The 12,799-nt window shown below is 32.4% G+C and overlaps 1 protein-coding gene across 1 annotated transcript; it reads right to left on the reverse strand.

Moving 5' to 3' along the window:
- Positions 1–5,337: 5,337 nt before the first annotated feature.
- Positions 5,338–11,520, reverse strand: LOC111370447 (ras-related protein RABF2a-like). The gene is made up of 7 exons (XM_022992157.1): positions 11,338–11,520; positions 10,098–10,175; positions 8,322–8,489; positions 8,129–8,177; positions 7,667–7,740; positions 6,237–6,330; positions 5,338–5,736 (listed from the first exon to the last, which is right to left on the reverse strand). The coding sequence occupies exons 1-7, from the start codon at positions 11,374–11,376 to the stop codon at positions 5,633–5,635; spliced, it is 606 nt and encodes a 201-aa protein (XP_022847925.1). The 5' UTR covers positions 11,377–11,520; the 3' UTR covers positions 5,338–5,632.
- Positions 11,521–12,799: the final 1,279 nt, after the last annotated feature.

Consider the following 12,799-nt stretch of genomic DNA (forward strand, 5'->3'; position numbering starts at 1 on the left):
TATTATTTCTAAAAATTTTACTTGGCAACTCATGAGCATCACTCGATCAATCCGCCACGCGTCCATTCGATCCGTTCTAATATGAAAATTTAGTAAGAGTGAAAAAAAAATACTCAATAAAAAAAGGAACATATTCTTATTAACATGATATAATTACAGAAATAATATAGCATACCGACATTTCTTAGATGTAGAGCAACTGGTTGCGATATCCAATAGCTCAAGGAATTGCATAAAAATTCATATATCCCGTAGGATTTACATACTCGACCAAATGGTCCATCCCGCAAGATTTAACATAAAAATCGACCCAAAAGCCTTAACATATTTCATGTCAAAATCTATAAAAATAATAAGAAAATAAGAATTAACCACTTGCACATTTCTTACCTCAAATGATACCAAAGAAATTCTGAAAAGGACTTGTGAAATAAAATGTTATTTCTTTTCAAAAGTGTGTGTGTTACACATGTGCAATGCATGTGGTTAAAGGAAAGCTCTTCACATAGTGTGTGTCTATATATATATATATATATGTAAATTTTGTCATTGTAAAATTCAAAACGTCTCAAACAATTCAATGAATGATAAATTTTCAATTAATCACGGTGGTTGTTTCAGTGATGAGACCGTACATTGGAATGAGAGGTTATCAGTATTAAATTAAATGAATGGTTTGATAGTGTTTCAAATTCCCAGAATGAAAGGTTACACATATTAAATTAAATGAATGGTTTGGTGACGGTTTCAAATTTCCAGCAACGCAAGTCTTCAATTATTATTATTATTATTATTATTATTATTATTATTATTATTATTATTATTATTATATATAGGATTTAGAATATCTTTCTTCAGATCAAGATAACTCGAATATGAGAGTCAAAAATTATTTCTTCTTGAGCCAATTTATGTTATTTAGCATGAGCTACAAAATGAGTTAATATCGATATATTTTTATCTACTTTGGAATACTTAAATATTTGATCCAAATAATTTACGATAATTTCAAAAAGTATACGCAGGCAAAATAAATCATTTATACAAATAAGTGGGGACATGTTTATCACTTCAACTTTTGGACTTTAGTGTACGACAGTGTTTGACATGGATTATTTCATTTGCTAAATTATCAACATTGAATTTAGCCCACACGGAATTAAAATTTAAATTTCAGAGTGTTACAATGATGACCATAGTATTGCAACATGTGTGATGCTTGCAGTACTTTAGTTATAAAAGCAACATGAGGATTTGAATGCCAACACAATTGTTTTTCATCTCAAAAGGTTGTATGAAGAACAATCATGTGTGTAAAGATATGAGACTTTCAAATAATTATACTAGTACAAAATGGCAAAAGGATATTCGGTCAGTGCTTATGTACTAAAGATGATTGGCTACACTGAGAAATTATCTCAATTGAATTCAGTCATGGACCGTGAACTAAGTATTGACTTAATCTTTGATAGATTACTATTCACGCTTTATTATGAATTTGAACATAAAAAAACTCGAGTGCATACTCTCTGAGTTATTGAACATGTTTAAACCGTTGAGCCCAATATCAAAGATAGTAGTGAGTAAGTTTTAGCCATTTATTCCTCTAATGATACTAAGAAAAGGTATAAAGGATGCTTTGAGAAAGTATCTAAGATAGCTAAGGCAGTCAAAAAAATAAAGACATTATCAAGTCTGATGACCATTGATGTCATTGTAGAATGAAAGGTGAATGGAAGAGATACTACAATGCTTATATTTATCTCATTAGCTTATTGGGTAATAGATAACAGATATAGATTCCATATTTGTATAATATACGGGGGGAAAAAAAAGTAGGCCATTACAGAAAAGAGAAGTTGACCTGCATATTCAAAATAAAGCAGGGGTTGCTACATTACCTGTAGAAACATACTCCTTCCCATTGCCTACATGTTTAGTGTTAAAATTAGAGAAATTTTATTTTGTTCCCACCATTACCAAGATCTTTATTTTTTTTATTTTTCTTTAAAAATTATGTATGGACATGAATTATTTTTTAATTAATTTTAAATACAATGATCATTTTTATCTTGATAAAATCTTTAATGGTTATGATAAATTACAGGCTGATATTTATATTTTAGATATTTAATATTTTATAATAAGTATAGAAATTAAAAGACATAAAAGTAATAAATTAAATATTATTTATATATGGCATTTTAGATTTAGTCATATAAATGAAAAATGCATTTCCAAATTATATAGAGATGAATATTTGGGATCGACTATTTTAAGTCATTTGACAAATGCGATTCATTCTTATTAGGGAAGATGACCAAATTTTTTTTATTGGAAAATGAGAAATAACTATACAATTATTGGGATTAATACATACTGATGTATATGGACCTATATCAGTCATTGTTAGAGGGAGTTTCTTTTATTTCATCACATTTTTAGATGACTATTTCAGAAATAGTTATGTATACTAGATAAAATTCGGAAGTTCTTGAAAACTTCAAAGAATGCAAACTAAAAGTAGATAAACGATTAGGGTATAGGTATTCTCACACTAAGATATGATCGAGGAGAGAATACTTGGAAAATGAGAAATAACTATACAATTATTGGGATTAATACATACTGATGTATATGGACCTATATCAGTCATTGTTAGAGGGAGTTTCTTTTATTTCATCACATTTTTAGATGACTATTTCAGAAATAGTTATGTATACTAGATAAAATTCGGAAGTTCTTGAAAACTTCAAAGAATGCAAACTAAAAGTAGATAAACGATTAGGGTATAGGTATTCTCACACTAAGATATGATCGAGGAGAGAATACTTTAAAGGAGAATTTTAGATTATCTAAAAAAGAATGAAATTATCTTACAATGGACTCTGCCACATACATCGCAATATAATAATGTATCTTAGAAAAGGAATCACATACAATTAAATATAGTGCGATCAATGATGAGCCATGCATACCTCCTAAAATCGTTTTGGGGTCATCTGCTAATTGCAGCATGCTACACACTAAATCGTTTTCCATCTAAGTTAATTGACAAAACTCCATCTGAGTTATGGAAAGACAATAGGTTTAACTTGTCTCTCCTTAAAGTTTGGAGCTATAACGCTTATGTGAAGCGCACTGAACTAAATAAACTTGAGTTTAAATTCGATAAGTGCATATTTATGAGATATTCAAAATAGACAATTGGATATCAATTTTATAATCCTATTCAGGAGAATGTGATCATCTCAAGCGATGTCGTCTTCCTAGAGAAAGTGTTCGTTCTCAATGAGGACGGTGGAAGAAAATTAGAACTTGAAACTGTTCAAGAATCAACATATATAGTTGTAGAAGAACCTGAGTCTAATCCCACATTTGCTAAAGGATAAATTCTTGACCGGGAATTAGAGACTCTTCAGGGCACTCCTGCTCAACGTAAGTCTGGTAGGATCATTCAACCTTCTAGAAGGTTTCAATTCATGGTTACTAATTAAGCATTACTTATAGCGAATGATAAACCTACTAATTAGGTAGTAACAAAGTCAAGTGTTAACTCAAAGAATGCATGAGGTCAGAAAATGCAAGAGGAACTCGATGTATGTAAATAAGGTTGGGACCTTGTCGGACCCTCCTCATGTGATAAAATCCAAATGACAGTAAATGAATTTAGAGAAAAGAGGTAAACACGAATGGAAACTCCATACATACATAACAAGACCAATAGCAAAAGGTTACAAATAAAGAGAAAAAGTTGACTTTGATAAAACAATTTTAACCTATAGCCATGCTTAACTTCATCCGGATTTTACTTGTAATAGCAGCATTCAATAACTATGAAATATGGCAAATAAATGTCAAAACTGCATTTTTAATAGGAACTTGTAAGAAGAAGTATACGAAGAAGTATACATGACACAATCCAAAGGTTAAAATCAAAAAATGCTAACAAGATATTCAAACTTGATCGATCTAGACATGGATTGAAGCAAGTATTTAGGAGTTGGAATATTCACTTCGATGAGACAATTAGAAAGTTTGATTTTATCAAAAATGAAGATGAACCGTACATTGACAAGAAAACAAGTGGGGGTGCTGTCATACTCTAAATGACATATTATTAAGGAGAAATTGCAGCAGCAATCCTTAATCTTTTCATTTTTTTGCTGATTTTGCTCTAATATTCATTTTGTGTTAGTGAAGGTTCCGAACATTTCATAAATATGCACCTGTTGTCCATCTGGACGGAAACCATCCAAAACATCATCAGTTGACTGGAAAAATTAAAGAATCAACATCCAATAAAATCATCTAAAACACCGTCCAAAAAGATATCAACATCCAATAAAATTATGATCTATATTTCATATCCCGTAATTGATTTGATCATATTGAAAAAGAAATCATTGACCAGCGTGTGCTTATAAGTCGAAAAAATGGGGTGAAAGATATGATCGATAATCAAATTCGATGCACTTTCATATCCTATAATTGATTTGATCATATTGACGAATATATTATAGCTTCATGGTGAACAAACAAGTTTGATTTTGTCATATCATTTCGTCATATAAATTGCTCTGACACGTTGTTATATATCAATCTAGAACAACAAATGTGAATTAATAATAAATTAAAAGGATTTATTTATTTTGATCTAATCAATTTTGTAATTTACATCATTAAACATTGTGATCATCAACCTAATGAGTCTCATACAATAAGGAAAATTAAAATAATTATATTGCTAATTAATTAATTGATAAGTGTTGGACATTTGTAAAATTGATTAATTAATTTATGGATGAAGTTCAATTAATTAAATATTTGATCGGATTAAATTTAAAGGACGGACCAAACCACTTAAAACGTCTATAAGTTGTCAGGGCTTAAGAAATCATCACATATTCATCATCTTGCTAACACGAGATAACCCCTAATTTTCTCATTCTTATATCCTTGTATAGGTTACCATTGGAAACTAAATAATTGAACAGTTGTAATGTGCATATTGTAATTGTACGTGTTTCAAGATTGTCATAGAACTTTGGAAAATTAGCTTATCACAATTTCTATTTAAACATAAAGAAGATCGTCGATGAGAATTGAAATTGTTTAAATTCTGCTATGCATGATTGAATAAATTCCCAACAGCTGATAATTAGGATAACTACTGCAGCCCCTAACTATGAATATAGCATAGAATATAATTAAGATTTAATGACCCCACAATCTGGTGAATACTAAGATTAACTGAGATTGAACTGGTATTCTCGCATATGTTCATATCCCAACAAATGAAGCAGAACTCCAAAATTCATCTATAAGGGTGCAAGATTTCAAAATGCTGAGGTACAAATCCACATTGAACTTCAAGAATATTACAAGTAAATGACAATTTTTTTAATAATTAACGAAAATTCACATACCGCACTAAAACATAATATAGCAAATCCCTAAACCATTTTCATAGCACACGACATGCCGAAGCCAAATACTAACTAAAAATTTGAAAACGGACGAGAGAAGTTTTCTGTACATTTCCAAAGAAATGGCACCCAAAGTATAGCACCGAACTTTGTTACGACTTTACAAAATATATATTCTTCTGCCATACGGCTATACATTAACTTTAAGAGCAACAAGCACTGGTTGCCTTCTCTGATGGTCTCTGATTATCCACAAGAAACATGCCTGATGGGTTTTGTGCTGGCTGCAGACGAGGTAGTCTCTTTGCTGTTGATGCACTACAATATTAGAAAGTGGGAAAAAGGATACAATATAGTCGTGTTGTGGCACAATTTGAGTCTATCCACATGAATATAAGTATTGTTTGGGAGAGTTTTTTCCAAGTTAAAAATGATGTTTTTGGAGAATGTGGGGTTAAAAAGTAGAAAAAGTTATGGGTCCCATAGAATGAAAGTGTAGTTAAAGATGATTTTCAGGATAATGATTATAAAAAAATCTTTCCCAAGCAAGGCCTAATATTTTCCTTTCGACTTAGAAAACTTCAAAAAACTAGGATTAGAACAGTCTCGAGCAATAATATTAACATCTCTATCTGAATTGATTTCTATATGATCTCTCAATTAGAGATGAATCTTGTTTGCAATTTATTCCGCAAGGAAATGCAAACAAGAAGTGAAGATTAATGTTCTCTGCGAGTTCTAAAGGACCTATTGAAGCTAAATTATATCCCGCATATTCTATTATACTTTCCAAGCTAACACTCTTACCTATTTCATAAAATAGTTCATTGACATTTGTTGCAGTTTTTGCAGAGGTTTCCATAAAGAAAAGCCCATTCTCCTGCGCATAGGTCTGCGCTTCCTGCAAAAAAAATAGCATTCATACAGCTGAGAAAAGTTTTTTGGCATTGAATAGGGAAAATTAGATGGCCGATAATAGATTTAAGGAATGCAAGAGAGCAAAGAGCACATTTTAGCTAAGTTTAGCATTCAATTCATTCATGATCTGCAACAATGTACACGTTCATGAATCGTGATCTATGTTATTATTGTTAAATGTCATATGACAGTAACTTTATAGCAAGATTCCCAGCACAGAATGAAGTTAAAAATGAAAATAAAAAAGATCAACGATAGATATTTTACAATAGCTCTAAGTATGAGTTGAATTTTTGCCATGGACAAAAAACACTCATGCTTGCAAAGGAACTGATAGGGCTTTGTAATTTCTGTTGTTGTTACAGGAACCAGATGCAATGGATGAGCTGTGATTCAATTGAAAATGAAGCAAGCATTGTTTTAGCTATTTGTGTATTTATGTGGTGATTATAGAATGAAAGCAGAATGTATTACTTAAATGAAAATTGGATTTGTATTCATATTTCTGCACTGAATGTACAGACAGGAATGAATTGCAGACAGTATTTATATTTAACATAAAAAACAGACTTCATTTAAGCAAATCACTGAGAACCTTCATTTAAGCAAATCAGTGTGAACTGAAGATGAAATAAACAATGGGATACAATCAGTCTACAATTAACACCAGACTCAAAGAAAACATGAGTTTGAAAAGGAATTACAATATTTTGCCATGTATTGAAGAGGCTCGACACTCTCCCTCACAACTCTCCATTTCTGAATGAATCCCCGAAATAGAATCCTATCCCCTTTTATATATTGGCACTAGCCTTATTCTGTAAAATTCTCCAATTTACCCCCTTAGCAAACTAATGTAATGCTGAAAAATTAATCTACTGCATCTGCACTCTGCTACACTTGAGAATGACTGTCTTGCTTATTCCACCTCATGTATGTGTCAGTAACTTTTTTCATTTTTTGCATATCCATAACTTTTATAAGCACAAAACTCCAAGAAAAGCTTAGGCTAGGGTAATTTTGAATGAAGCTAAGCTATTAAAGTTCAATCTTTCTCCATACACTACCCCCTCCATTAGTTTTACCAGACCATCATAACTAGTATGTATTCCAGTAAAACAATTCTAAGTATTTAGTATTTACAGATCAAACTGAATAATTAAGCAGGGGTGCATAAATTTCAAATGCATTTTCTATGCTTGACTATAGTATTGAATATAAATTTAATTGGTCCAGAAAATTTTCAATGAAGGGAAAATTGTGTGTGTGTGTGTGTGTGTGTGTGTGAGAGAGAGAGAGAGAGAGAGAGAGAGACTTGCCTCCGCTGGCACCTTTCTTGCATCTATTAAATCAGCCTTGTTCCCAGCAAGTGCCATAACCGTGTTTGAGTTTCCTAATGTCACGGGAAAAATAAAGTGAATAATAAAACTTTAAAACAGGCAGAAACTCTGTGAAATAAAAATAAATCAAAAACAAGTATATCTAAGTGCATGTTTGACAGAGACTGACACACGTGTATTTTAATTTTTTGTTCTATTTCCATCAGTAAATTAGCATAAAGGGCAGAAGTTATCGGCATTAACAGCTAAAGGATGATAAGAAAATACACCAAATTCTTTAAAACTAATTAACTTTAGCTATGTTGAGAATAACAAAGAGAGTCAATTAGGAAAAATCAAAACATAGCACCCCTGCCCAATACCCAAAAAAATATCAAAAAGAAAAGGAAAGTAAAGGCAATTGAAGCCATTTTCGGCCCAACCAAAGGATAGGTAGTTTACCTTGTGCTTTAAGCTCCCGAACCCAATTTTTAGCCCGCTCAAAGGATTCCTGAAAAGAAAAGAAATTGTTAGCACTTACAGCTCCTATATTATAAAATATCATGATATCTCTCCTAACCTACTGTATCCCAAGACAAACAAAATAACAATGATGAGTGATGACAAAGTCAAAAAGTGGGATATGAACACTCACTTGGTTTGCTATATCATAGACAATCACGGCCGCAGCAGCTCCCCGATAGTACATTGGAGCCAAGCTGTGATATCTCTCCTGACCAGCTGTGTCCCATATTTCGAATTTTACAGTTGTGTCATTCACAGCTACTGTTTGTGAGAAAAAGGCAGCGCCAATAGTTGATTCCTACATCAGACATAAAAGTAAAGTTACACTCTCCAGGGACCAATGTTTGAAAAGGCAGAACCAGGTATTAAGGCATTTTTTCTTTGTGAGACGAGGCATAAGCCTCAAACCAAACCAAAAGAATTAGTCAAATAAAATAATATAAATATAAACATATAGATACAATAAACCTTAAAAAATCAATCTTAAAGAACTCACCATAGAATCAACACCAAAATAAGTTAATAAAGTAGCAAGAGCAAGAGTAACTTCAGAAAAAAAGAGACTAAAAGCAGAAAAATAAAGAAGGGAAAGAAATATTACTTCCAAGAAGCTGGCGCACTTGGAGAAGAAGCTTCTTCCTTCTTCAAGAAGCTGCCAGGTGGGGCACTGGCGGACCCAGGGGTCACGTGACCCCCCGACTTTTGAGTTTTTTTTTTTTTTTTTTGGAGGGGGGGCGGGGGAGGGATAAAATCCTGTTTGGTACCAATTGAAATCTAAATTTTAATTTAAATCAAAGTTAACAATTAATTTTAATAATATATTTCACTGAATCCTTAACATTTTAACTTTTATCAAAATTTATTAAAAATCTGATTTTAATCCCCACCAAATAGAGATAAAATCCAATAAATTTGAAATTTTTTCTTCTCTTCTCTTGCTCTATCTTATGCTCTCTCTCTCACGCCTTTCACCAAAACTTTTAACCTTCTAATTTTTTAAAATTTGGCTATAATTTATCTACAAATTATCACATATACTACAAATTTTCATTTTCCAATCAATTTTTTAATTAATTAAAACCTAAATTTGCATTTTTTTCTATCCCATTTGTGTATATAGAATGTGTTTGAACTGATTATATCCAATTTAACTTTTATTTAATGAATTGTGATTATTTAATTGATTATTAGTATTGAATATTAGTTATATGTTTTTCCTTTCAATTACTTGAATTGATTGTTTGTATCAAATACACTATAAATTTTTTAAACGTAAATATGAATTTTCTTGTATCAGTTGTATGAGCAAAATATTAATGAAGAAATGCTTTTAAAATGTAAATCTACATTTTCTCGGATCAAGTATGGATAATTCAAAAATCAAGAACAATGAATTTGATTTGTACAGAATTTAATTGTGCCCCCCTAACTCAAAACGTTTGCATCCGCCCCTGGGGTGGGGTATGCTAGTAGGTAACGGTTTGGATTTTTTTATTATTCAGATAAATATAATGGCCCATTTTTTTTATTTGAGAAGATAGGCCCAATTAAAAGCCTGCACATTAACGCTCAAAACATTGAATAAATCATTCAAATTACAAAAAACATGAGGTGAACATCTCACGCCTCTGTGACTGTGAGACGTCTGATTTGAGTCATGACCTCATTGTCTGTCTCACAAAATAATAATAATAATAATAATAATAATAATTATTATTATTATTATTATTATTATTATTATTATTATAAAAAATACAGGAAAGCCTGACATAACGCCTTGAGGCACAGGTGCTATGCCTCAAGTTGAGCCTTTTTAAACCATGCCAGGGACCAGAAGAAAAAGTTAAATGTGGATTGTCCCCAACTACCCCTATGAAAAGTATGATAGTACAGGGTTTGAACCAACCTGAAATTCAATAAATTGTCCCTTTACAAATCGCAGGACTAGACTGGATTTTCCAGCTCCAGAATCTCCGAGAAGCACCTTAGGAAAAAATAAATTTCACACATATAAGCAACATGAAAAGTGAAGGCGAGAAACAAGAGATGAACAATAAAGGTAAATCTTGGTACTCAAATGCCTCAAAGAAACGGTTATGCCAACCATTACAGTATGAAAAGCGGGTGGATATTCAAATAAGTCGTCATGGACTTACCAAAAGGACCATAGGTTCCAATCAATCACTTTTGGAAATTTTTCATTGGTTTCCCAAAAGAGAGAGTATTGTATAACCTAATAATTTAAGACTAATTTTCTTTAGCCCTCACAAAAACATTTGAATCAGCAAACGAGTAAACCATTCATGATAATTTTATGATGCATACACATGAACTACTTCATCACCAAGACACAGTATTATAAAACAAATATTCACTTGTTTTGAATAACTTGGTCTGACTTTCACCGTGAAATAGACTCATGTATTTTTTTTTGTTGTATAAACTCCATTCTCGGATTAATAAGATACAACACATCCGAAACTGTACATTTCCAGACGACATCATTTCAAGTGGAAAAGAGGGGTAATTCATTTGGTACATTGAGGCTACTTTTGGCGTACCAGATTAGGTCATATGAGGAATTTAGTACAAAATCATATTATATGCTCAAAACCTGTGAGCCAAATGCTACCTGATTGTCTCCCACAAGTGTAAAACAAACCTACTTAGTTTAAGAGAAATATTTCATGGTCATTAGTTGTGTTTTAGTAAGATGATTGAATCCACAATTTAATAGTCTTTTTCACTCTTCTCCTCCCGTATAAGCCCACCGAATCATGTTCTCAAACTTATTATCGAAATTACTATTAACCAAAATGCGATCACACAAAATTAAACATAAAATAGAAATAATTCAACAAAAGCGAACAGTTACCCATAAACACCACAAAATTGACAAGAATCACCGGGAATTTGCAAAACTAAGGATGATTAAGAGTTAAATACGAACAGCGAATGCAAAATTTACCACAAAACACCTAAATTAGAGAAGCAAAATTGAGGTAAAAATTATCATAATTTTGGAGAATAACACCTCAACAGTGAGGAATTAAAGCCTACCCAGATTAATAACCACATAAAAGAAACGCAAATGATTATATAAGAAGTGCAGATAAAGAAAAAAATAGATCCAAGAATGTACGAACCAGCTTGAAGTTGATATTCTTGTTTCCGCTAGAGGCCATCGGTTCTCAATTTAATAAAATTCAAACACAAATCAGCAGATAAAGAATTTTTTTTACGGTATTATCCGAGAGAATTACAAGGGAACAATTCTGGAGGAAGAGTTATTTCAGCTATAAATTTCGTACGCATGAAAAGAAAAGGAAAATTCTTTCAAGTTGTCTTGCCCCCAGCCTTTAAGACTTTGAGATTGGGCCAAAGTTGGTTTATTTGGTTCTTCATTTGAGGGCCCAGTATTCGGAGCTAATCTTGGGCTGAAAAGACCGGGCCCAATTAGCTGTGTCAGTTTTAATTGGGTTCCAAGCTCTTACTACTTCCCCAAACATTAAAAATGAGATACAAAGTTTGTTTATTCAAAAATCAGAAAATAATACAATAATAATAATATTCTTTATAAAATTAAATTAATTTATATACCAACATCCATCCACCCCACCATTTTTAACCCTAAATTTCAATTATCTCTATCTCTTAGGGTGCGTTTGATTGCAAGTATGGAATTTGCATAGAAAGAAAATAAATTCTAGGTAATTCAACTATCTAGAATTTATTTGTATGGAAATTGTCAATTAAAAGTGTTTGATTAATTTAATTTTCAACCTAAAAAATATTATACTTGTCCATTTTTTATTGGTGGGTTAATGAGAGAGTGTGGATAAATAAGAGAGAGAAAGAGAGAGTGGATTCCGTGGAAAATAAAATCATAATCTTCCCAAAAAAAATATTTTCCTTGATTTTGAGGAAAATATGGTCACGTGACCAAAAGTGGGAAATTATTTTCCATGGAAAAAATTGACAATTAAAAAGCACAAAAGTAGAAATTTTGATGGAAAAAACATATTTTTCAAGGAAAATATAAGCAATCAAATGCACTCTTAATCTCTCTCCTTCACCTGTTCCAGCGATGTCACCCTCTCTACCTCTCAGTCTCTCTAACCTAGACTTCACTAGCACCAGCACCAGCACCAACACTCATAGCTAAAAATGTCGCTCGTCGCTTGAGCATTGGTGCATGGTGCTATGAAGGAGGCTATACCAATCGCGAAGCGGCCATCATCAATAGTAGCGTCGCTCTACCCAATTTTTTGAAGATCGACGTGGTGGTGGTGGTTGTGTGATAGTTTGATGCAGGTGGAGGTGGCTAAGATGGCAATTGTGTGAAGGAGACTGCGGGCTATGGTCTGATTTGATTTTGGTGGAGACTCTTGATGATTTGTTTGTTGATTTGAAGAGGTGATGATGAAAATATGGTGGCCAACGGTGTTGTAGTGAGTTGATATGCCCGGCAGGACACAGTACATATGGGCGATGGTTTTGGAGTTTTTTTGGTGGTTTGGGAATGGAGGTGGTAGTGGTGCGGCGACTGCGGTGGCGATGGTGGAGGTAGTGTTGGCGGTAGCGGTGGTGGTGGTGTGGTTGTTAGTG

This window comes from Olea europaea, chromosome 21 (genome assembly GCF_002742605.1).
Source record: "Olea europaea var. sylvestris chromosome 21, O_europaea_v1, whole genome shotgun sequence".
Lineage (NCBI taxonomy): Eukaryota > Viridiplantae > Streptophyta > Magnoliopsida > Lamiales > Oleaceae > Olea > Olea europaea.

Coding starts and splice junctions, on each gene's coding strand:
- LOC111370447 (XM_022992157.1), bottom strand. CDS start 11,376: ATGGCCTCTAGCGGAAACAAGAATATCAACTTCAAGCTG. Junction 8,178..8,321: donor TCTATGATATAGCAAACCAA/GTGAGTGTTCAT, acceptor TTTTCTTTTCAG/GAATCCTTTGAGCGGGCTAA. Junction 7,741..8,128: donor TCGGGAGCTTAAAGCACAAG/GTAAACTACCTA, acceptor CCGTGACATTAG/GAAACTCAAACACGGTTATG.